Source organism: Balaenoptera ricei, chromosome 12, assembly GCF_028023285.1.
Source record: "Balaenoptera ricei isolate mBalRic1 chromosome 12, mBalRic1.hap2, whole genome shotgun sequence".
Lineage (NCBI taxonomy): Eukaryota > Metazoa > Chordata > Mammalia > Artiodactyla > Balaenopteridae > Balaenoptera > Balaenoptera ricei.
Window position 1 is genome coordinate 39,121,290 of NC_082650.1, and position 26,339 is coordinate 39,147,628.

The 26,339-nt window shown below is 35.4% G+C and overlaps 1 protein-coding gene across 11 annotated transcripts in view; it reads left to right on the plus strand.

Moving 5' to 3' along the window:
• TRDN (triadin) overlaps nt 1-26,339 on the plus strand; it is a 377,672-nt gene that overhangs the window by 241,083 nt on the left and 110,250 nt on the right. For 7 of the 11 annotated variants that reach the window (XM_059941303.1, XM_059941308.1, XM_059941300.1 and 4 more), the window contains exons 15-19: nt 8,076-8,105; nt 8,827-8,844; nt 12,693-12,725; nt 12,845-12,871; nt 18,024-18,050. In XM_059941303.1, the coding sequence (XP_059797286.1) occupies nt 8,076-8,105; nt 8,827-8,844; nt 12,693-12,725; nt 12,845-12,871; nt 18,024-18,050 (135 nt within the window). The remainder of the gene's footprint in view (nt 1-8,075; nt 8,106-8,826; nt 8,845-12,692; nt 12,726-12,844; nt 12,872-18,023; nt 18,051-26,339) is intronic. The other 4 variants (XM_059941306.1, XM_059941305.1, XM_059941304.1 and 1 more) reach the window with 3 other exon arrangements.

Here is a 26,339-nt window from a genome sequence, read left to right on the forward strand (position 1 = left end):
GGCCTTCTAAGTCACTGTGAATCTATTTAGAGATGTTTCTAATGCACAGCCTGACTACTCTTAGATAGGGTCTCTAGCTATCACTACTGTTTATTAATCTAGGCTTATTTTCTCAGTGAAAATAGCATGTAGATATAAGCAATCACTTATGACTTTGAAAATGACAATTATATTCTAATTAGTGTTCGTATGATCTGAGAAAAAATAAGAAAACAAGTGTTATATTTTATATTTAGTATCATCAGAATTTTACATAGTCCTGATAGCTTGGGAGTCACATTCTGCTTCTGTTAAACAAGAATCTAAGAGTCAATAGATCTGAGAAGGAGAAAATATTTTAGTTGGTTATTACTTACCTAGGAGAAAAAAAACATAGTATCATAAAAGTCAACTAATACATATCACTGTGTTTAGTATAAAGGCATAGAAATCAGTATTAATTCCCCATATACACATAGCAAATATTTCAGTGCATTTTGGAAATTATATCATTTATATGATCAACATTGTGGTGTGTATACAGAGACCTTACAAGAAAAAAGAGATAGTAAGTTCCTGACACAGCTTTTGACAGATAGTAAGTGCTCAAAGATGTTTATCTTCCCTCCATCCTTCCTTCTTCTGAATAAAGAACAATTTACCATTTGATTTAGGTAAAGGAGTAATATGAACAGTTATTTTTCCACTCATTGGCATTCAAACCAAAGTATTAGAAGACTTTTGGGTATATGAAACAGTAGTCAAGTTACAATTCACAGCTATAAGCTTTATATGTATTTTTTTCCCCTCATTGCTATGCTTGGTTCTGTTTTTCCTGAATTATGTGGCTTTTTTCACTTTTCTGCAAAATTGTCCATATGCAATGGACAATTTTTGGAAGAGCCTGGGGAGCCTAAGCAGAGCTTTGCTCTTGGAGATTCAAGTAATCCAGTGTCCATCACCAGCTGTGAAATATATAAAACATATACTCCTGACTATTTCTTAATATTACCATCACTATCATCATCATTATTAAATTGTCATTTCCAAAGGGTTTCATAGATTATCTCTCATCTCTTGTTTGGAAAACTTTTTAAATTGGTAAGATGATGATATTTAAGATAAAAACTATTCAGCGTAATTTTCATTGCTCTCAATGTATAGTAGGAGAATAGGCTTAAGGGCCAGCTGTTATAGGCAGTGGCTTGATTTTACATTTCACGAGTTCCTATTTCCCTCTCTGTATCTTCTTTTAAGCAAAGCAGAGGAGGTATATGGACTTAAGCGTCTTGGTTCTTGTTTCTTATTTTCGATGATCTCAATAAAGATTATAGAAATCTTTTCCGTAGAGGCAGGAAGCACATTTTTCCTCAGATGAGGCAAGTTTAATACAAATCATCAGGTGGCATACAATTTGGATTTTCAGTATTTTATTTTACACAAAGTTTATTCACGTTCAACCTTTTTGGATATAGTCAAAGATACTAATGGTTGACAACTTTCCTGAAGAAAAAGAGAATAAGGGGGTTTCAGGGATTTAATTAGAATGCTCTTGAGAAGTTTTTGTGGTGAATTTTAAAACACAAATAAAAGTGCATATGAACTTCTTTATGATAAGCAGGCATCAGGCCACAAAGAGCTTCTTGCATTAGTGAACTCTGAAGATTTGCTGTTCATATTAAGATCTTATTACAGCATGTCTCATCAAATCTCTTTCACAAAACTTAGCAAGAGAGACCCTTGGCTCCATTGAGCTTTCCCCATCAAGTTTACTGTTGTTAGCAGTTTTGGTGTCAGAGCAAGCATATCTTAACCTAAGTAGAGTAACATTTCTGACTAAATGTTCAGCTGAGGTCCTTCTGTGACGAGACTTTTTTCTACTGAAGTTGCCACTCTTTCTCCCTCGGCAGACACTTTCCTTGTGATTTATTAACACACATTCTTACTGTCCATCAGGTTCTCAAAGTCAAAGTCCTAATCAAATTATATTTTTCTTTATAAACATATGCTTATTCCTTTATTTCTTCTTATAGAGTCATCCCATTCTCTTTGCAGACACCAGGACTCAAATTGTAGTGTAAACTTTGACTCCTGTTTTTCCTTTGCCACTAAAATTTAGTCCTCCGGAATTTTTAATTTGACTAAACTCTCTTGTCTAATCCATCCTAAAGTAATTAGAAAAGCTAATCTTCACTCACAGCCTCCATTCCTTCAGTTGCGACCTCACATCCTCGTTTGTGACCTCATGTTGGTCTTACTAACCTCTTGCATGAACCAGGGAAACGATCTTGAAAATCAGAGGTTCTCAAGATGTGGTCAAGGACTACTGGAAGTACCTGAGACCTTTTCAGTGGTTCTGCAAGATCAAAAATATATTTATAAAAATATGGATTTATCATTTCCTTCTCACTCTCATTCTCTCATGAGTGTGCACTAGAGTTTTCCAGAAGCTACATAATGTGTGATATTGCAACAGAATGAATGCTTAAGGAGATATGCGAATCCAACTATCTTTGCCAGACATTAAGGAGATTCACAAAAGTGTAAAACAAAGTCCTTCATCTCATCATTTTTTTGGTATTGGAAAATGTATTTGTCATAAAAAGTATATTTACGGTGACAGGTAACAGGTTTTAAATTTTTTTAATGAATAAATATATATTTATATATTTTAAAATATTATCAACTTTATTTTTTAAAATTATAAATGTCGTAGATACAGCCTACATAAATAAAAGCTGTTTGGGGTCCTTTACAATTGTTAAGATTTTTAAAGGAGTCCTGAGATAAAAAAATTTGAGTATCTCTGACCTAAATAATCATTCTGCCTGTAATGTTTTCCTTAAATATTTTCTTCCAAAATACTGAACTGACTTCATGAAACACTTTATGTCATTACCTATTTAAAATAGTCAGTGGCACCACACTGACCACAGAACATAGTCTACAAGCCTTAACCTGTAATTTAAGTCCCCACAGAATGTTTCCTGACCTCCTGTCAAGCACATATCAAGGCAAAGTCAAAGCCAAGGCCTGACAAATTCCACCAGTAAAAATACAATGATCTCTTTTGAGATTGAGACAATTTATTACTTTCATGGCCAGCAAAAGCAAGGGTATCTAAAGGTGCCAGCTCTTCATTGTCCTTGTCCCACACACGAAAAATTCAACACACCAGATAATTCAACACAAGTTAGGGACACCTTTTTGCTGAGGACTCAAATCTGGACTACAGCCAGTGGTCTGCAGGTCTGTTCTCAAAGGGTTCTCAGCAGGAGGACCCAGGAGGTGATGAGAAGTTGTCTCATGACAACCTCCAGGAGAGACAGAGGCATGTGGAAGATGACCTCATAGAAAGTCCTCATAGGCCTCCCATCCCCTTATGTTCTTCAAGGATCACAAGACATCCTGCCAGACTCAGAATTAGCTGTGGTTCAGATCTTTGCCTGAATGGCATATATGGCTAGTGCAAAGCCACCAGGGCACCGTGGTGGAACCTGTACCCTACTCTCCCACCCAGTTTCTTCCTTTATATATTATGTATTTCATCCATACTGTCACTTTCAATTTTACATATACAATGTGCTGTCTAGCCATTGTCCCTGCTATTATCATAATAGATCTTACCCTTTCCTTTTCCTTCTATGAATATTCAGCGTTCTTAGGGCTCAAGATAAATTCTCTTCCCTCTAGGACCAGGGTCCCCGACCCCCCGGGGAACCGGGCCGCACAGCAGGAGGTGAGTGGCGGGCCAGCGAGCGAAGCTTCATTGGCCGCTCCCCACCGCTCCCCATTACTTGCATTACCGCCTGAACCATCCCCCACCCACCTCATCTGTGGAAAAATTGTCTTCCACGAAACCCGTCCCTGGTGCCAAAAAGGTTGGGGACCACTGTTCTAGGATGACTGTCTGACCCTCCCAATTAAATATTTTTTCTCTTTCATTTATAATCTCCCTTCAGAGTTTTTGTGTACTTCCTTAGTATTGTTTATTTCATGCCCCTTGTACTTCATATTACTTGCATCATTTTCCTTCTATTTTATTTGACTTTAACACTTTTGACTAAAGGGACCATGTCTAATTCACTTTTATCCCCTACAGGAACTAACACATTTCCTTAGTTTGTACATTGCTCAACAAATATTTATTCTGTGAATGAATCAGTAATATCTAGGACTCTTAAGATAAATATTATAGCCACAAGAAGTAAGAGTAGGCGCTAAAATTTTCATATCCCAGGCAAGAAAGGATTTTTTTTTCAAATTGGGAGTTGTATTATAGTGAGCTTTTTAGGTCTGGGAATTTATAGTCAATTACTAACAATTTTATCTTAAGGGTATATGATCATGAGCTGCTACTTGAGTTGCACTAGCAGATCTAGGTAGATCTCATTCAACTAACCTCAGCTTCGTTGATGAAATCCTAGGGGTTGGAAAGCCTGTGGGTGTTTTTTTTTTATAAATTTATTTATTTTATTTATTTATATTTGGCTGCATTGGGTCTTCATTCCTGCACCGGGGTTTTCTCTAGTTGCGGCGAGCGGGGCCTACTCTTCATTGCCGTGCATGGGTTTTTCATTGTGGTGGCTTCTCTTGTTGCAGAGCACAGGCTCTAGGCATGTGGGCTTCAGTAGTTGTGGCACGCAGGCTCAGTAGTTGTGGCTTGCGGGCTCTAGAGCTCAGGCTCAGTAATTGTGGCGTTTGGGCTTAGTTGCTCTGTGGCATGTGGGATCTTCCCGGACCAGGGATTGAACGCGTGTCCCCTGCATTGGCAGGTGGATTCTTAACCACTGCACCACCAGGGGAGTCCACAAGCCTGTGGGTTTTTCAACACAGGTTATCTTCTGAAGAATACAGCTCCATTGAGAACTAGCCAGATAAGATTTATTATTTACTGTAACTAGGGCAAGACCAAGTAGAGTTGAATGCATGTGAGAATTAGTCCTAAATTCTAGGGCTTCATCATTGAGATCTGAAGAGGAATCATGCTGAAAAACAATGCAAAGTTTCTGTTATTGTAATTGAATAAGGATACCAATTGGCAAGTGACACACACACACACACATGGCATACTTCATTACCTGATTTATTAGACTATCAGAGAGTTAATTTTTCCCTTCAATATGAATTGGTATTTCATTTTCCTCTGGCATCATTCATGAACATAATAGACCATACCTGATACATCGCTAAAGTTGAGTGAGTGATGGATTGAACAGATTGCAAACACATCACTGCTTTTCAATCAGCTGCTGTGGGTCTCGATGTTCTTAATAGAAGACTGTTGTTCAGATTATTGGGCAGATGGCCTTTAGGGAGGTATATTCACCAAGTAAGCCTTTATCATATTTTTAAGCCATTTCAGCAGAGTGCTGAGAGGGCATAATGAAGTTTAATAGCATGAGTATTAAGTGCTGGGACTAATAGCTCTTTAGGGTCAGTATGTGATCTTTCAATTTTAAGCATTATATTTTTTGGTTGCTCAGGTACTTACTTGTATAAGTCTGCTGCTCTGTTGACTCCTAACCAAAAGACATGAAATTATGATGACATTTTAAGTACATTTCACTACAGCTCCCAGTTCTTACAGCAAATATATTGAACTTTAAAGACCTGCTTGATTAGATCATGACTTATTTTTTTACATTTCTACTTTATGAAATACTTTTCTTTATCTCAGTAAGTGATGTACTTTACCTGACCCTGGACTTCATGTTATTTGCATTCTTTTATTACAGAACAATGGATATCTAATATAATATTTATCAATTCTTATTACCAGGGAAAAGAAAAACAGATTAAAAACAACAGGCATTCCAGACTTACATATATTGTATTAAGCTTTTCGCCCCTACCCCGTGCCAGCATCTAGTTGAAAAATAGGGGGGCTGGAAATAATCTTGTCCTAATATGCCACATTTTAGCCGCTGTTCAGACATTCTTCCCAAGCGTTACCTTCAATTGTATTTCAAGTGTAGGTGCCCACCATAATATTTCTGTGTTTTGCATATTGGCTGTACTCTGGGCTCAAAAGATTGCTCAACGAGGATCGCAGAACCTCTTGGACAGGCAGAAATCCTATCCCAGTATACTGGGGCCAAACTAATTGATGAGTCGTGCTAGCCATTGAACTATCCACTTCATACTTTCATCTGTTGTGGTATGAGAATCTGTGTCTCCAAAAGAGTGGCCACTGCATATTATTAATAAATAGCTAGACATATGAGTAAGATGATAGATGACATTTATCACATTCTTATATGGAATTGTTTTATATAATATTTTTCTAATATTTGAATTAACTGCTTACCTAATTAGGATAATTACTCATCAAGGAAACGAATGAGAAATTGCTTGCAAAGCACATTTGTTTTAGATCATGAATTTGGTCCACTTCATTGTAGTTCCTGATGAGAAAATGAATAGCAAGAAAACGATTGGGTTTTTGGGGTGAGGTGGCAGGTATTAAGAAAAATTTAGTCAAAAATTCTTTTTACTAAGCCATGCTGGACACAATAGTGTTTAATAAATGTTTACTCAATAAATAAGTGTTTCGTTTCAAGGATATATTATTTTAAAAAATAAAGTTTGTTTTTCTCTTAAACGTGAAACATAACCCAATTACAGAAAAAATAGAAATTCAGAAAGAAGACGTTGCAAAACGTCATTTTAATGACCATGTTTTTCTATTATGTGGATATACTATGAATCCCATGAACAGTTCCCCTACTGTACGGAGGGTACTGGTTAATATTCCCCTTATTTAGAGGTATAAAACAATGTCACAAACAAAGCATCTTCCTATAAGATTTTCTTATGACAATTTTGCATGTTTCTCCTTGGAAATGTAGAAGTTGAACTACTGTGTCAAAAAGTATGCTCATTTTAATGACTTTCTAGATTTTTTTTCCCAAGTTGCTCTCCTAAAATGTGTTTTCGGCTTCTACTTCTGTGGAAGTAGGTTATTACTTTCACCACACTATTACTGTTACTGATTATCATTTTCTCATAAAACAATTCAGTTGACAATCTAACTGCCTTTTGTGAACAGTCTCCTACTCACTGTCATCTTCAAACATTTTAGGTCCATTACTTCATTGTGGAACTATAATCATGATCCATCTACATCACTATAAGGCACACAGATTCATTAACTTCCAAATTGTTAGTGAATATCTATTGCTCTAGGTTCTAAGCCATATAATTGTCAGCCAGAGAACAGTCTTTTGCAAGTATAAATTCATAGTTTATTATTTTGGTTCTAATTTCAGTAATATTCAGATAATTTAAAAACTAAGTTACAGAAGAGGTAAAAGAAAGAAAACAGAATATACAGAATGAAATATTCTAAGCAAAAATTTAAGATGCCTCCATTCTAAAATAAACAAGTTAAAAAAAAACACTTGTTTTTAATTTCAAGTGATAGGAACAGACAGTTTCATGGTATAAAAATACTGGAAATAATAAATTTCTCAGATATAGGCTGAACACCCAAAAGACTAAAAATTGAATAGATGGCTTTTGACCACTGAATGCGTGTTACTACATAGCAGTTACTAAATAAATGATATGTTCGTCAGTAACCCATGAGCCATCATCACCTGTTTCTTTTTCATTACAATACGAATAAGTTAATGTTTGTACTGGGAATGCATCAATTTTTTCAAGGAGAGTACAATGCATTTCACCAGGATTGCTATAGATTGAACAAATGAATAAATTGCCAACTAAATTCATGGATTCCAACCCATCTCTATAGAAACAGGCAGTATATCTGCCCAGTTTGACTTTTTATTAAAAGGTCATTAGCTGCTACAGACACAATGTAATTTCTATGCAAATTAGATATGGATATTTTCCTTTGTATTTTTTCTATATTTTATACATCAAAAGTTTCTCACTTCTTGCCTTAATCTAATACTCTTCCTCTCAAAAACAGAATAATTTCGCTTTAAGCCCCATATTCTAGAAATACAACATGCAATCAATCCATTTCATTGAAAATGATTTCAGAGTGTATGGACATTTTGTTGTGAGCTTATCAGTTGTTGATTTTTCTTATCTGCTTTGTCAGTAATTTATTTTTGTATTTTCAGATTCCAAGAAAACAAGAACAACTGCAGAAGGTATTGGGAATATTTCCTTTTTCTGTCTTATATTTAATGAACCCCCAAGCAGCATTCCTTTTTAAAGGAGTCACACAAAAGAAAAAACTAAATATGGGATAAAAGAGAGAGAGAGAAATATTGAGAAAAAAAGAAAAAGAGAGTCAAATCTTTCCTGACAATAATGATATGAGAAATATTTGGCAGTAATAAAAATAAATATTGCCTATGTTTACCTTTCACAGTAATTATTTTCAAAGAAATGTTTGCTGGACAAGAAATTGAACGATGTTCAGTAACAAGCATTTACTTTGCTAGAAAGCATAAATTTAATTAATCGTGGATATACCAGCATCAATGGAACTGAGTAGTTCCTTTAAGTCTTGAATAAAATCATAAATCATGTGGCAAGTATACCTGTGTCTTTTGTATTTGTTCCTAAGGGTTTATGTGTACAGGGTGTTTATGTGTTCACATACATTTAAGAAGACTACAAGATATAAATCATTTTAAATAGTTAAACAGTATAATCCTAGGTTCATTGTCAAATAATGCTTTACAATTAACTTATGGAAACACCTATGATAATCAGCAGTACCTCCGAGCAACACTGAGAAATTTAAGGGGAGAGAATGGGGGGAGGCGTTGGAAACATTACAGTCTAATCAATGTGTTGAGGGAGTATACTTTATCTTTGAAAGTTTCATGAGCAATGGCTTTCTGTTTATATTTCTTTCAACAGAACTACCCAAGGGAAAAAGTAAGGAAAGGCATGCAAATTATATATTTTTTCTATTTACTGCTACTATTGGCCTGCTGAAATACTTAGACTTGCGGTTTTGAATCTCCCTTTTCTAATAGTTTTATGCATGTGAACTCTATTTTTTTTTTTTTGTCAGAATGAAAGAATATACAACCTGGGGAGGGGGTGGTCAGAGTGGACTGAAAAGCATGGCACTCTTTCTTAGAGTCCTTTTTCAAATTCATGCAATCGTCTAATAACATTATCCACAGTCTTAACCAAAAAATATAACTTCATTCCATTAACCAAAACTGTATTATGTTAGTGGAAATTTAGTCTCTGTAATCTGGTTAGTTCTGTAGCTAGAATATAGAACAGAAGTTCTTTTTCAGGTTAGTTTTACAATCTCTTTTCTGTTTTCTTTGTTCTTGTAATCCATAAATATTTTGGCATGTTCACATGATATGTGACATTTTGTCCATAACAATGTCCTTTTTCCCTACAAGCACTATGAGCTCTGTGAAACTGTATTGTTTGGAATTCATAACTTAGGCGGCACCCACTGTTGCTATAACACATTATTAAAGCTTGCTTGCTAACAATTCAGTAAAGCTTGATGCTTTGAGGTTGCGTCTTTTGCAAATGTATACTCTTCTCTGAAGAAAAACAAACAGAAACAAAAAATATCAACTTAACCTTATTCAATTAGCCATTAATAATCATTCCATTTCCAGGTATGCAGAGCTTTAAAAAAATCCTAGTGAAATTAAAAACATGTTTTAAAATATATACCAATTTTAAAAAAAGATTTACATGCATTTTGGTCCTGCAAAGGTCAGGACATTGAGACCTTTCATGTCATAAAAGTGCTCTAAAATTTCCTATGGAGAGAATCATGAAGTTACACTACAACTCAGCCAAGGGGAACAATCTGTCTATAGAGAAGTATGTGATATTTCAATCCCAGATTTATGTGTGTGCACAGCTGCTGATGGGCACTGGCACACTGATACAGAAACCACTCTATAAACCATTGCACCAGCAGGGAAATGGAGGACAACTGGAGATTTGAAAAATGGTATTAAATAATATATATGTAACCTTAAGGCCCTTGCTTTATTACAGTCTATATGATTTAAAATTTCCCACAGACACACTGCAGCTCCTTGACAATCTTCAGAGTATTGATATATTTAATAAATAAACATGCCTTCCCAGGCATTCATTTAACATTCCAACTGCTTACCTCCTTGGGAAGTTCTGTGGATTGACTTTGGCAGTAATAAGGACAAGAAAAAGAATTTTCCTCTAAACAACTACTAATTCTTTTCAAATTAACTTATTTGCTCTAGTTTATCATCTGGACCTGCTTTTGTTGTTATTGTCGCATCTTTGAATTTGCTGGATTCAGTTGTTGTTGTTTTTACTTTAAGATTGCTTTATTCAATTATACATCTCCAACCCTATATTCTTATTTTGCTTTTTCTTTTCTAGTTACCACAACTTAAAAGTTGGTTGTGTTTTTGTTTTTTTTTGCAGTCTAAAACAAATCATGGTAGGGAAAACAGGGAGAAGAGTACATGGGACCTTCCTGTATATATTTTTGCTAACTCTAGTGAGCTATAATTTTTCCAAATAAAAAATAAAAAAATCAATTATAAGTATGATTTGGCAGTCCCTGTAGATATAAGCATGAATTAATTTGTATTTATTTATTTATTTATTTTTGTCTGTGTTGGGTCTTCGTTTCTGTGCGAGGGCTTTCTCTAGTTGCGGCAAGCAGGGGCTACTCTTCATCGCGGTGGGCGGGCCTTTCACTGTCGCGGCCTCTCTTGTTGCGGGGCACAGGCTCCAGACGCGCAGGCTCAGTAGTTGTGGCTCACGGGCCTAGTTGCTCCGCGGCATGTGGCATCTTCCCAGACCAGGGCTCGAACCCGTGTCCCCTGCATTGGCAGGCAGATTCTCAGTCACTGCGCCAACAGGGAAGCCCTGTATTTATTAAGATAATTCAATAACTACATCTTGAATTTTCCCATATAATAAATGCACTTGACAGCCTTTTCTTGCACATCATCCCAAATTTGCACGGGTATTTTTCTGCTTATACAATTACTTCCTGATATGATTGGAAGACCCTTATTTTAACTTTGAAATCTCACAGATAACTGGTAATTGATTTTGATGCATACCCAAAGCTACTATCAGTATTTTTTTTTTGATTGTTATTACTTTACAAATTTCTTAGAAATGTTTTGATAATTGGTGGTTCAGTTCAGCAATAAATTAAGCAATGCATTTAATTACTCCATGTTTTCCAGACAGTTTTTGTTAATGTTCTTACCTGTGTTTAATTTTAGCTAAGTCACGTATGCTTCTTACCTTTGACTTGTAACACTTGGTCAAGCCATTCGTTTTATTTGTTTTATTGCCTGCCTGCTATCTTGGGAGTGAATAAATTGCTCATTATACCTTCACAAGTACAAGCGTGGTAAACAAAATTGTACACTTGAGAGACTGATGAGATAACCATAGGAGATTCGATGACACTCTATGTTTCTAAAATATAGTTCTTAGGGGCTTCCCTGGTGGCGCAGTGGTTGAGAGTCTGCCTGCCAATGCAGGGGACGCGGGTCCGCACCCTGGTCTGGGAGGATCCCATATGCCGCGGAGCAACTAGGTCCGTGAGCCACAACTACTAAGCCTGCGCGTCTGGAGCCTGTGCCCCGCAACAAGAGAGGCCGCGACGGTGAAAGGCCCGCGCACCGCGATGAAGAGTGGCCCCGCTTGCCGCAACTAGAGAAAGCCCTCGCACAGAAACGAAGACCCAACACAGCCAAAAATAAATAAATTTAAAAAATGCTGGCTTCACTCCTAGAGAGTTTCATTATAAAAAAAAAAAAAAAAGAAATAAAATAAAATATAGTTCTTAGAATTCTTCCAGCATAAACATCTTCTAGTCTCCAAAATATATTCATTAAATGAAACGAAGAAATCTCTTTATTATTTTTCTTTAAAAAATCAGATAATAATGTGTCTATGTTAAAGTATTTCTTGAAAATCATTTAAATTAATTTGGCAAGCTTGTCAAGTCAAAATAAATAAGAATAGAAATGTAGAAAATAGCACTTCATGTAAAATTAGTACCTACACTTCATATAAAATTAGTACCTACACTTCATATAAAATTAGTGCTTATTATAATACAAATGTCAGCTTAATTTTGAGGCCAGAATGATTCTTCATCTCATATAACATTGGCAAAAGTGGGTTCTTAAAAAGGAACACTATCTGAAAAATACTCTATAAGGAGCATTTGTCCTAAAAACAAGGGAAGTGTGTTTTGCTTCCCCCTGAAAATTCTTAGTCTATTTTTAGCGTCTTAAATCTGCCTCAGCAAAGACTTTGTCTTAGCTAAACAAATACCTTTGCAATATAAGAAAATTTCACCTTAGGAGAGAAAGTCCAGAGGAAATCTGTTCATCCTTATCTGAGAATTATTTTAAAACAGCTGTAATAATTATCCTTTATGCTTACTTTTTATCCCAAATTTATTTCATGTTGATTTAGTAAGAAAGGAAATTAAAATTTTTTCCATCCTTTATAGACCCTACTTTATCTTTCTAGTTTATTATCCATGAAAAATTTTAATTCCTCTAATATTCAGAATAATTTTTATTGCTGTTCTGTGAGGGAAAACAGAGGAAGATTGGAAAAACTCTTTTTAAATATACGTCGGATATTAGTCTTTTCATGGCAGCCATTATTGGTGCAATACAGCACTAGACATATGTTTCTTTGTGTTAGGACAATTAAGTTGTGACACATAAAATTGGAATAATAATAATAACAAAAATAATATGTTTCAGAACAGGAAAAGAAAGAAAAACATGTAGAACCAGGTAACTGTTTTTAAATTCCTCTATCCTCTTAATTTCAAGATATTAACTTGCAATTGAATAATGAAATGTGATCAAATGGTATAAAGTGTTGAATTGTTTTCTTTTCTTGTTTGATACAGCAAAGTCACCAAAGAAGGGGCATTCAGGTGAGTCAGACTGGGGTTGCTGGGGTCTTTCTACCTGATGTCCAAGGTTTATTAATGATGTACCCTCAGACGGGGGTAAGGGCCATGACTGGAAAGGGCAGGAAACCCTTCCATCATATGAGATGTCTTTTTTCCAAGTTCTTGTCGTACAGTTAACACCAATGCCATGTTAGAAAATGGAGGCCAAATAGTACATTACACTCTTGCTACTCAATGTGTGTTCTGTGAGCCAGCAGCATTAGGAGCGCCTGAGAGGTTGTTAGAAATACAGAATCTCTGGTCCCACCCCAGATCTACTGAATCAGCATCTGCAACTTCCTAAGATCCCCAGTGCATTAGTCAAAGCAGTGTTTGAGAAGCAATATTTTACAGTTTAGGGTAGAAAGCAAAAACAAAAACAAAAACAAAACCCTTTCTATTATAAGTGCATCTGACATTGCTTTGTTTTGAAAATATGAAATATTCAATTCCAGCAAATATTCTCTCTCTATTCAAAATGTTATTTAATGACACATCTTGAGTACTCAGGGGAGTTGCAATGAGAGTAGAAGTAGATTTTGTCTTCAGTCAATTTATATTCGAATGAGGGGAAAAAAGTGAACTGACAATCAGACAAGCAGAAAAACACATATACAAACAAACAGAAACTAAGAACGCATTAGGTGTAGATACCAAATGATTTTCTTAAAGGTTTCTGGCATTTAACTTGCCCTATTTGTTGTTTCAAATGAAAATAAATGCAACTCCTGCTCAAGGAACTTTACTGATTGTGTGTGTGTGTGTGTGTGTGTGTGTGTGTAAGCTGTCATAACCTCATATAATGTCCATTAGTCACTCCTTCCATCATATTTTATTTAAATGGAAATAGCATTTACATTGGCAATACATTAAAATAGCAATTACAATATTATGTAAATAACCATGCAAATCTAGCTCAACTATACTCCCACCCCTGTCACAGACCACAGCAAACTGCAGATTCGAAACCACATTTCTTATTCTTCTTCCAGGTTTGTAAAACTTCCTCAGAAAACCCAAATCCATTTAGGAGTTTCTCCAGCTAGTTCCCATAGCATCATTTTCTTTTTATATAAAAACACTTAACATACTCTTATAATCATATTGCCTTTTCTTTTTTCCACTTTAAATAGTCAGAAATTAGAATATGAAGATTGTTTTTTATATCTTTATCCCAGAGTGCCTATCATAATGTCAGGAACATTTTAGGAACTTGAAAACATTTGAGTGGATGAAAAGAGAAATATCAAATAGGATAATCATATTTTTAAAAAATATAAATATGAATGACTTTTAAATAATTTACAATATGAAATAATCACACATTTCACACTTCACATTAACATTGACATTACTTACCTTTGAGAAGGAATGAATGTTTTTGTCTACCTTACAGAGAACAGATTATGTGTTTGGGGGTAACGTTCCCATAACTGGGCCATAACACATATTCTCACTTATGTACATATGCAGAAAGCTGAAATAGAGCATACATCAGAAAACGTATAAACACGGGGAGACATAAAGAATGACTATGGGTATAATCAGTGTTAAGAGTTTTTTTTTTTTTTTTGGTTAAATGATTTTATTTTTATTTAAAAAAATTTTTTTTATTGTGGTATAGTTGTTTTACAATGTTGTGTTAGTTTCTACTGTACAGCAAGGTGAAGTAGAGTTCCCTGTGCTATACAGCATGTTCTTATTAGTTATCCGTTTTATACATATTAGTGTATATATGTCAATCCCAATCTCCCAATTCATCCCATCAGCCGCCCCCTTCCGCTTTCCCCCCTTGCTGTTCATATGTCTGTTCTCTACATCTGTGTCTCTATTTCTGCCTTGCAAACTGGTTCATCTGTACCATTTTTCTAGATTCCACATATATGCGTTAATATAATACGATATTTGTTTTTCTCTTTCTGACTTACTTCACTCTATATGACAGTCTCTAGGTCCATCCACATCTCTACAAATGACCCAATTTCATTCCTTTTTATGGTTGAGTAGTACTTCTTTGTATATATGTACCACATCTTCTTTACCCATTCATCTGTTGTTGGGCATTTAAGTTGCTTCCATGACCTGGCTATTGTAAATAGAGCTGCAATGAACATTGGGGTGCATGTGTCTTTTTGAATTGTGGTTTTCTCTGGGTATATGCCCAGTAGTGGGATTGCTAGGTCATATGGTAATTCTATTTTTAGTTTTTTAAGGAACCTCTGTACTGTTCTCCATAGTGGCTGTATCAATTTACATTCCCACCAACAGTGCAAGAGGGTTCCCATTTCTCCACACCCTCTCCAGCATTTATCGTTTGTAGATTTTCTTTTCTTTTTTTTTTTTTTTTTAATTTATTTATTTATTGGCTGAGTTGGGTCTTTGTTGCTGCGCGCGGGCTTTCTCTAGTTGCAGCAAGGGGGGCTACTCTTCATTGCGGTGCGTGGGCTTCTCATTGCAGTGGCTTCTCTTGTTGTAGAGTATGGGCTCAGTAGTTGTGGCACACGGGCTTAGTTGCTCTGTGGCATGTGGGATCTTCCCAGACCAGGGCTTGAACCCATGTCCCCTGCACTGGCAGGCGGATTCTTAACCACTGCGCCACCAGGGAAGCCCTGTAGATTTTCTTATGATGCCTATTCTAACCAGTGTGAGGTTATACCTCATTGTAGTTTTGATTTGCATTTCTCTAATAATTAGTGATGTTGAGCATCTTTTCATATGCCTCTTGGCCATCTGTATGTCTTCTTTGGAGAAATGTCTATTTAGATCTTCCACCAATTTTTTGATTGGGTTGTTTTTGTTTTTTAAATATTGAGCTGCATGAGCTGTTTATATATTTTGGAGATTAATACTTTGTCCATTGATTTGTTTGCAAATATTTCCTACCATTCTGAGGGTTGTCTTTTTGTCTTGTTTATAGTTTCCTTTGCTGTGCAAAAGCTTTTAAGTTTCATTAGGTCCCATTTGTTTAGTTTTGTTTTTATTTCCATTGCTCTAGGAGGTGGGTCAAAAAGGATTTTGCTGTGATTTATGTCATAGAGTGTTCTGCCTACGTTTTCCTCTAAGAGTTTTATAGTGTCTGGCCTTACATTTAGGTCTTTAATCCATTTTGAGTTTATTTTTGTGTATGGTGTTAGGGAGTGTTCTAATTTTATTCTTTTGCATGTGGCTGTCCAGTTTTCCCAGCACCACTTATTGAAGAGACTGTCTTTTCTCCATTGTATATCCTTGCCTCCTTTGTCATAGATTAGTTGACCATAGGTGTGTGAGTTTATCGTTGGGCATTCTATCCTGTTCCATTGATCTATATTTCTGTTTCTGTGCCAGTACCATGTTGTCTTGATTACTGTAGCTTTGTAGTATAGTGTGAAGTCAGGGAGTCTGATTCCTCCAGCTCTGTTTTTCTTTCCCAAGATTGCTTTGGCTATTCGGGGTCTTTGTGTCTCCATACAAATTTTAAGATTTTTTGTTCTAGTTCTATAAAAAATGTCATTGGTAAAAAAAAAAAAAAAAAAAAAAAATGTCATTGGTAATTTGATAGGGATTGCATTGAATCTGTAGATTGCTTTGGGTAGTAGAGTCATTTTCACAATATTGATTCTTCCAGTCCAAGAATATGGTATATCTCTCCATCTGTTTGTGTCATCTTTGGTTTCTTTCATCACTGTCTTATAGTTTTCTGAGTACAGGTCTTTTACCTCCTTAGGTAGGTTTATTCCTAGGTATTTTATTCTTTTTGTTGCAATGTTGAATGGGATTGTTTCCTTAATTTCTCTTTCTGATCTTTCGTTGTTAGTGTATAGGAATGCAAGAGATTTCTGTGCATTAATTTTGTATCCTGCAACGTTACCAAATTCATTGATTAGCTCTAGTAGTTTTCTGACGGCATCTTTAGGATTATCTACCTATAGTATCATGTCATCTGCAAATAGTGACAGTTTTACTTCTTTTCCAATTTGTATTCCTTTTATTTCTTTTTTCTTCTCTGGTTGCCATGGCTAGGACCTCCAAAACTATGTTGAATAATAGTGGTGAGAGTGGGCAACCTTGTCTCGTTCCTGATCTTAGAGGAAATGTTTTCAGTTTTTCGCCATTGAGAATGATGTTTTGCTGTGGGTTTGTCATATATGGCCTTTATTATGTTGAGGTGGGTTCCTTCTATGCCCACTTTCTGCAGAGTTTTTATCATAAATCGGTGTTGAATTTTGTCAAAAGCTTTGTCTGCATCTATTGAGATGATCATATGGTTTTTATTCTTCAGTTTGTTAATATGGTGTATCACTTTGATTTATTTGTGTATATTGAAGAATCCTTCCATCCCTGGGATAAATCCTACTTGATCTTTGTGTATGATCCTTTTAATGTGTTGTTGGATTCTGTTTGCTAGTCTTTTTTAAGGATTTTTGCATCTATATTCATCAGTGATATTGGTCTGTAATTTTCTTTTTTTGTAGTATCTTTGTCTGGTTTTGGTATCAGGGTGATGGTGGCCTCGTAGAATGAGTTTGGGAGTGTTCCTTCCTCTGCAATTTTTGGAGGAGTTAGAGAAGGATGGCTGTTAGCTCTTCTCTAAATGTTTGATAGAATAGTTTTAAGAGTTTTAATAGCTAAACATTATTATCCAATATTAAATTTGACAAAATACAATAATTTAAATTTCTTGAAATCATTATCTGTTCATTTCATGGTGTGATTACAGTGTAGCAACTTAGCTGTAATTCACTATGTTTTTAGAATTGAAACAATTGGATAATTTATCGATTCACTTCCTTCCTTTCATACCATTTTGTAGGCTTTAAGGAAACTGCATTGGCATATATATAAAACCAATCAGATTCTTAAATAATTTAAAATGGAAAACAAAATGAATGAGTCATGAATGAGCATTCTGTGTTGGGAGAAGGTATATGAATATCAGAAAAGAAATCTATGGTTCATGGCATATATTTAAAGTTTATCAAAGAAAATGACACAGCGTTGTAATTTTTCTTCCTCAGACCTACATGTTTCTTTAGTTTCCAAGGTTATAGTATAGTTTTTTTGAAAAAAAAAAAAAAACCATTTTAGAAAACTATTTTAGAGAGACCCAAGGAGACTTGTAACTGACTTAGACCTTATTATTTCTTGTCCTTAACAGCTCCAAGTGAAAAACAAGTTAAAGCAAGTATGTTGACTAAAACTTGAGAAAACAAAAAGCATATTTCAGCAGCTTACTCATTTAACTTTCTGCTGTAGACAGTGCTAATGCTAATATTTTAGGCTGACTTATCAAATGTTTCTTGCTCTGATTATTTGTTGTGTTAAACTGATATGCATAATTACTCAACCTTGTCTTTTCTGTGAATCAATTCTTATTAAAATTTATCTATAGAGCTTTAACTTGTAGATGTTAATTTGTCCGGGTCATAACCTCTTTTTTGAGTTGTTTATATTTTTGTTTCCCATTTTACAGAATGATAAGTGATGTTTTCAGTTTCTTAAACACATTAGAAAATTTTCCTAGTGATTAATCACTTGATCAAACCAGGAGGCAACGTAATTTGTCTACTATGAAAGTTATTGTGCCTTTAATGAAAAGGAAACCCTCAACAATTTTATTAAGTACTGCTCTTGCAGTATCATAATTTTCTTTTAAGGCTTCTATCCTCAGATTTAGAATAAATATTGACTGACAACTATAGTATACCATGGCATTTGCATCAATAGTGGCTTTGACAATACGCTAAAGGATAAATGCTTTTTTCTTTGTTGGTATTTCTCAATTCGATGAAGTATCTAACAGATGGCCATTCATGAAAATTTAGGCATAATGGCGTATATTTGAGTTTAGAAAAAATATTCTTTTAGCTTCTCTAAGCTTTGTATATAAGATTTAAGATCAAACCTCATTTCTGTGCATTATATAAATACGTTTATATTTTCCTTTTGATTTAGAGTTACATAAGTTTTTTGTTTTTTTTTTTTTTTGCGTAAGTATTAATGATGGTACTAATAAAAAAACAAATGCATGTTTTATTTACTGTCAGGTTTTGGAGACAGGGTATATCATTGGTGAATATATCAGAAAAAAATTGGAAAATATAATATTGAGTAGCTTGGTGTCTTTTAAAAAAAAATTACAGTTGGAAGTGTTTACATAGACATTGTAGACCTTAAAGAAAGGTATAACATGAATCTAAAATTCCAGTTATATTTTCATGACAATTTTTAGTTGAATATAAGCTGATTAGAACTTCATATTACAGAGTATTTAGTATGCTAATACTTAGTCTGTAGAAATGCATAATCAAGAAAATATATAAAACAAAACTGATAATTTTGCAGAACTGGTAGAGGACTCTAGATTGAAGATTACTCTGAAAATGAAAATTTTCTTCCTAGAAAAATGTGACATTTAGATAAAAATATTCATTTGCAATAAAAAAAAACCTTGTAAGTTCTGCTATCTATGAAACACTATCCAATCAAGTTTTGAAGAGATCAGCATCTTTTGCAGGAAATTAACAAATTTAGATTGCCAAATCATCTTAGACCCAGTATAAAGGTTTCAAAAGAATTAATATTCAACTCCTTGTATGGTTGAACGATTTGGACTTGACATGGGCATTATCTCCCAGTACAAAAGTTAGAGATAATTCATAAATTATTTAAAATCTCTGCTAGCAATGTGACCATCCATTTCCCCAAATAAGAACTGTTTTTTTTTTTTTTGGTCTTGAAATCATACAACAGAAGAATATTTACATAGCTTTTATGTACAGTGAGCTATTTATAAAGTTAATGCCTAAGACATATCATTACAAATGCTCTTGAAAATTCCTTCTGTCACCCACATAGTAAGGACACAGAGTTTTGTGTGTATAACCTGAATATTTAGGATATGATTTTACATTATCTTAAATTATGAGAGCAAATGAGAACGTGAGATGTATAGTTTAATTAACATAAATTAAGTATTTATGTGATACAATTTCATGGTATTGAATTAAAAAGCATAGGTGAAATTGACAGGACTAGAGCAAGTCCATGGAAAAAGTAAAAGGTAATTTGTCTTTAGTACTCAATTAAAGGAGATAACAAGAATGTGAATTGAATTTGTGGTGTGGAACTGTTTGCTCTAGGTCTTAAGAAACCAAAATCACTGTAAGAAAAACACTAGAGGACACAGACTAGTTTGGGAACTGTATCAGTGCAGGGTGGATGTTCTCATGATACCATGAGCTTGAAGAAAAGGGAAGCCCTTCATGTTCAATGATGTAGCAAGCACTATGGAGGGGCACTTAATGCCTCCACATGTAAAGTTATTTGTCAGGGATTATGTGGATGGAGGAAGAGTGCCTTTGACCAACAGGGATGCCAAACCTAGATTTACTATTTCCGCAAGTCAACACAGATTCCTTTATCATAGTGTGTACAAAAATGCCTCAGTACACCCCGTTCTCTTCCCTGCAGTCCACTGCACACACACTCCCTCACCCCCACCGCCACATTGGATAGAGACCGAGGGGTTAATGATATGATTAGTCATTTCCAAGGAGGAAGAGGACCAAGACTCATGGGCATTTCACATCTTTAACACTCCTCTTGGTGAATCAAGAGGGAATGTAGTAGACAATGCTTAGCAAATATATTTGACCACATCACCCTCTTTTTTCCAAAGAACACTTCAAGGACCAGTATTCCTCAAAACCTTGGGAAGCACTGCCATACATTACTTCGCTCCTCATATCGAGGACCATAGGGCTTTGATCATGTATTCCGTGTGCAAGTTTGACCAGCCTGTGGTCAGTTTGAATTCTGAGTGAAAAAGACACCAAAGACCAGGTCAGGGGCCAAAGTCTAGTTATTTTTAATTGTGGGCCTAAATTTGAATTAAATGGCAATGGTCAGACATTTTTCATTCCTTGGTTTTAACACTACACTAGATTTTTGTGGTATGTTCAGCCACCAAGCCTGACTCTGCTTATCACCTTAACTACATTTCAATACCTAAATTTGTGAGTCACATATCTATCTCTTGATCTAGTAATATATGTCAAGATCATTCAGGAGAAGCCAGTATGCAGAATTTAAAAATAAAACCCCTTTGGATTTATTTAGTTTTATGATGTTAGAAGACTGTTTGGGGACAGCTTATGTTAGTTAGAAAGTGGCATGGCTTTTCGGACATAGTTTAAATATTCTGTCATGGAAATTGCTGGGGGGAAAGATCTATGGGCCTGAACTAGTAGATCTGATATCAGGGGGGTGTGTCTAGACCACAGGTTCGATGACATATATGACAGGTATCTAAGTTGTTTAGGGCAATCTGGGTTTCTTCATATTATTCTGGAATAATTATTACTAACACCTTCTTTCACCTGCTTAGTTTGGATAATAAATTATATGATCACTACCCAAATCACAGATGATGCTGACTGAATGAACTCAAAATAGTACTGATACAATGCCAGGGGATGGTTTGGGGAGGTTTAAGTGCCAGGAAAACTAGACTGTGAGAAACCTGGGACTGACTTAGATGTTAGGCCAAGATGTGCTTCTTATTCAATCCCACGTATAGAGCCAAGGTTGGTGTCCTGGGTGCCAGCACAAAATTGGAAAAATGTCATGGTTCGGAGCTTAAGAACATTTATCAAGTTTGGTTCAAAGAGATCCAAGCTATATAGATGAGAACTTGCAGAAGTAGAATCTGAGTTCAGTTTAGACATTAGGAAGTAGAGAGGAGGAGGAGAGAATTTCAAATAGAAAATCAGGAATAAATTTTAATATTGTGAAAGTATAATAATGAGTACAGCAAAATAACACTATGAAGTATGACTATTGAGAAAAGTACTTTGTGACCTGAGTCTTATTAATAAAACAGTGTCATGATAACTGTGTTTTCAAGGGAGCATGGTATTAGTGCAGATCTAAACAAGTTTTCCAATAGGACAAACAGGAACAAAAAGAGACCTAAAATGATTCCACTTGAGCAAAAATCTGATATAAGAAAAAGTAACCATTTCAATAGTTAGAGAATAGAGAGATTATTTTAAAATGTTGCTAATGTAGTTGGTATTCATTGCCAAAAAAAAAAAAAAAATGTAATTTATTCCTACTTTGTACAATTCCAAAATATCAACTCCAGATGGTTCAGGGACTTAAATGGTAAAAACAAAACAAGCCATTAATTTAAAGAAAAAAGTATAGGAAGATATATGTATATATTTTCTTGGAGTATGGTTGGATCACAAAAATTATATATATAAATTCAAGCCGTAAATAAAATGTCTAATGTACTAAAATGATTACAGTAAAATTTAAAACTTATCAATAGATGCCATAAAGAGATAAAAGACAAGTTACAATTTTGGAAAAGATATTTGTAGCATATATAAGTAACTAGAGGTTAGTAATGAAAAATAAATAACTCTAAAAATGAAAAAACAAAAAGAGAAAGAACTTGATAGACTAATGCGTAGAAAAAATGAGCAAAAGATATAAGTAAGGATCAAAAAGAAAACAAAACAAGACACAAATTGCCTATAGACATATCAAAAATATTTAACCTCTTAGTAATAATGAAAATGTACTTAAAACCACGATACTATTTTACATATATCAAATTGACCAAAAGTGGAGAAAAATGTTCATTCTGGTGATGGTGATGATATGAAGCAATAGAAACTCTCACATATGGTGTTGGTGTGAGTGTAAAATTTGGGGGAAAAATATGGCTTTTATCTAGAGAAGTTAAACAGAGACACATGCTATGTCCTAGCAATTTCACTTCTAAGAAAATTCTTGCACATCGCACCAGGATTCATATACAGGAATATTCATAGCAGCATTATTTTACAATAACACATACAGGACATGACCTAGTGTCCATTGGCAGGAAAATGGATACATAATTTGTAGAATATGTATAAGTGGAATACTATACAGCAGTTAAATCAATCAACTACAGTTCCCCATATCAACGTGGCTTGTATAAAAAGTTAAACTATTTATTTAAGTAAACAATGAATCAAATAGGGCAGTGAAAAAACTGATAAATCATGAGGGGCACTCCACCATTGGGGGGTAGGGCAAAGGTTTTTATAGAGAATACATGGAAGCAAAGCAAAAATATATATTTAACTGACTATAACATATATTGTCTTATTTGGGAAAATTTAGTTATTTGGCTAAATAACTAAATAATTTAGTTTGTTTAGCTTGTGATAATTGCTTTTGAGTATCACTCAGATTTGAGATAAATCTAGTTGACTCTGGCTTTGGTTTGTTTAAGTAGACCACCAAAGGCACTAAAGCTACCCAAATCTAATGGCCATCTTGTTAAACAATTTTAACACTGCGTCTCAGCACACGTTTTAAAGGAAGCAAATTATAAGAATTAAAAAGTATAAGTCAATTTATATAGTTATATCACTAAACAATATAATTCAATCTGTAAAAAATGGCCTTGCCTTTGTTTAGAGATAAATTCATGTAATAAAAAATGTATAGGAAAATAAAGAAATTATTAATACAAAATATGGGACAGTGATAATTCTGAGATGAAGAGAGAGGTATGCAGTGGTAATAGGACAAGTAAGAGGTTTCAAAGTCTTTGGTGATATTTTATTACTTAAGTTTACAGGAGGTTACAAAGATGTGCATTTTTTATTGCCATTCATTAAAATACGCACATATGTTATCACATATGTTATATACCTTTATGCCTTTCATTTATATTATATCTTTCACAATTAAACAATCTTAAAAAATAGAGACTGAGAAGATAGAAGTGGTAACACTGAGCATAGCAGCTCTCTGGGGACCATGGTGGACCACAGAGAGATGAGGTAGTTGAGGTAGGGGACACGTAGGAGTGAAGGCCGTGGTGGTCTGAAGTTATAAACGGTGACATTGTATGTTTCTGAGCTGATGTGAAAGCATCAGTGAAGTGGAAAGCAGATGGAGTAGCAGATAGAAGCAGTACTTGCAAGTTTAACGTCATCGTCTATGCAAAACGAGTTGGGATGCAGGGCAAATTTGGAGGAATTGGTATTAAATAGGGAATGATGATCCTATGGGTCTGGAAAGAAGACAAATGGTGCTGCTGTGTGCTGGTGAGGTGGTGAAAAGATGAGATAGCCTAGTCTGCTTCTACTTTCTCTATGAAGATCCCAACAGCAACTTGCTTTTATGTTACAGGATGTTGGAAGTTTGAGAAAGGAGGGGTATTCATGAACCACTTGTCTAGAAAAATGAGAAAGTAGCTTCACTAGGTCTGTGGTAGTATTGCTGCTCAGTGCTGAGCACTCTGTTAAACACTGTGACTAGACATTTGAAGTCAGATCTGCAGCAGGGTGGGGGCCTTCCTCCGGTTTGGATGGCGGCTCAGGTGGCAGGCATAGAGTAGGTTTGGTGTTTTGGCACATGTAGTGGATTGAATTGCATCCCCTCAAAAGATATGTTGAAATCCTAACTAGCACAGTACCTGTGAATGCAAGCTTATTTCAAAAAATGGTCTTTAGTGGTGTAATCATGGTAAGATGAGGCTGTACTGGATTAGAATGGGCCCTAAATCCAATGACTGGTACTCTTTTAAGGAGAGGGAGATTTAGAGACAGACATATTCAGAAGGAAGGCAGCCGTATGAACATAATGGGAGAAATTGGAGTGATGCAGCTACAAGCCAAGGAATGCCAAAGATTGCTGGCAACCAACAGAAGCTAGGAAGAGGCAAGGAAGGATTCTTCCCAAGAGCCTTCAGAGCAAGTTTCAGAGGGCCTTGGCAACACTTTAATGCTGGACTTCTAGCCTCCAGAACTGTGAAAGAATAAATTTCTGTTGTTTTTAGCCACCTAATAACTTAAAGGCAGCCCTAGAAACTTAATATACCAGATGACTATGAAAACAAACAATAAGTGAATGATTTAACCATGGCTTATTTAAATATAAGCTTGAAAGAAGAAAAGTGAGGACATAAGGAAGATCTGGAGCATTGAGAAACTGGTAAGATCAAAGGAATGAAAGTATTGATGGGGTCAGAAACTACTTAGAGGAGGTTCTTGAGTAAGAGAACTATAACAGGAAGAGTGGTGCCAGGGAATAGGAATTTTGAAATCAAAGTCTTGGCAGCAAAGAAAAAGTCCAAGATCCTTTTTCTTGGTAGTGATCAGAGAAGTGGGGTCTCCAGTTTTCAAAAGTGAGAAGGTCAAGGAAATGAGAGATCTCATGGTTGTATGGACTGTGTCTATAAGTGACTCCCAATCCTGGTTAAATAATAGAGTATCTTGACAAGCTTACGAATAGACAAATAGCCAGGCTTACCTTATCCCAGACTCATTAACTCAGAATCTCAAAGCTCTGTAGTCCTCCCCAGATCTACTACATCTGAATCTCACAGGCTTATAAAAACTCCCCAGCTTAGTCTAGTGTGAAGCCTGGGTTGAGAGTGGTTCCTAATGAAAAATCACAGTAGTAATAGTGGAGCAGATAACTATGTATAGAAATATTCAATAATTAATGGGACACAGGCATAATGCTGGTTAATGGCAGCAATAGAGCAAGACAGAGCCGGGTGCAACCTGATACTGTGGACTTCAGAAGCTGAGATTTGGAGGAAGCAAAGAGATAACAATCCATCAGAAGTAATAAGAAGTAAAGAGAAGTCATTAACAGCATTTATTAATTTAGTTAAAAAGCAGAAGTAAATATACGTCACTTCCAGACACTTTGGTATATAAGGGAAATATAAACTGTCTCTATTTTGGAAAACCATTTGTAGGGGATGTAGTGTCCTTAGGGAACTAGTTTGGTTAAAGGAAGAAAGGAAAGTGCACATTTTGAGAAGAGGCTGAGAATTTAGGGATGTGTGCTATGATAAAGAAATGACTCAGTGGAAGGACTTTGGAAAAGAGTCTGTTTTTAGGAGAAATACAAAGCCATATAGACTGTTTTCTGCTGGAAGCCTAGACTCATGGTAGTACCTGAGGTGAACAAGGTTGGGGATTTCAGGGACATTAGTCCTGATTGCTTATTAGGGGAAGTGTAGTAATTAGTTTCCAAAATATGGCCAAGACCAGCAGCATAAGCATCACCTGGGAACTGGCTAGAAATGTAAATTCTTAGGACATGCCCCAGACCTACTGAATCAGGCCCATATCTGTGTTTTAACAGCCCTCCTGAGTGACTCTGATGCATGCCAATTTTGAGAACCACTGGTCTAAAGTCTTTCCTCAAAGCTATATAACAGCCAGGGATCTGCTTAGTCCTGGAGCTCCAGGTCTTGAAACAGCCTGAAGAAGTCTTATTTACATGACTTCTTGCCTGGGCTCAAATTGTGAAGCTGGTGGTATCTAATATGGTGAAATTAAAACCTGAAAGTGATGTGAAGGTGTCCTGACATCTGATCTCTCTCACAGCCCAAGGTCTATGGCACAGGGAGGACAAGGGGGCATGAAGACCCCCATTTACTGGT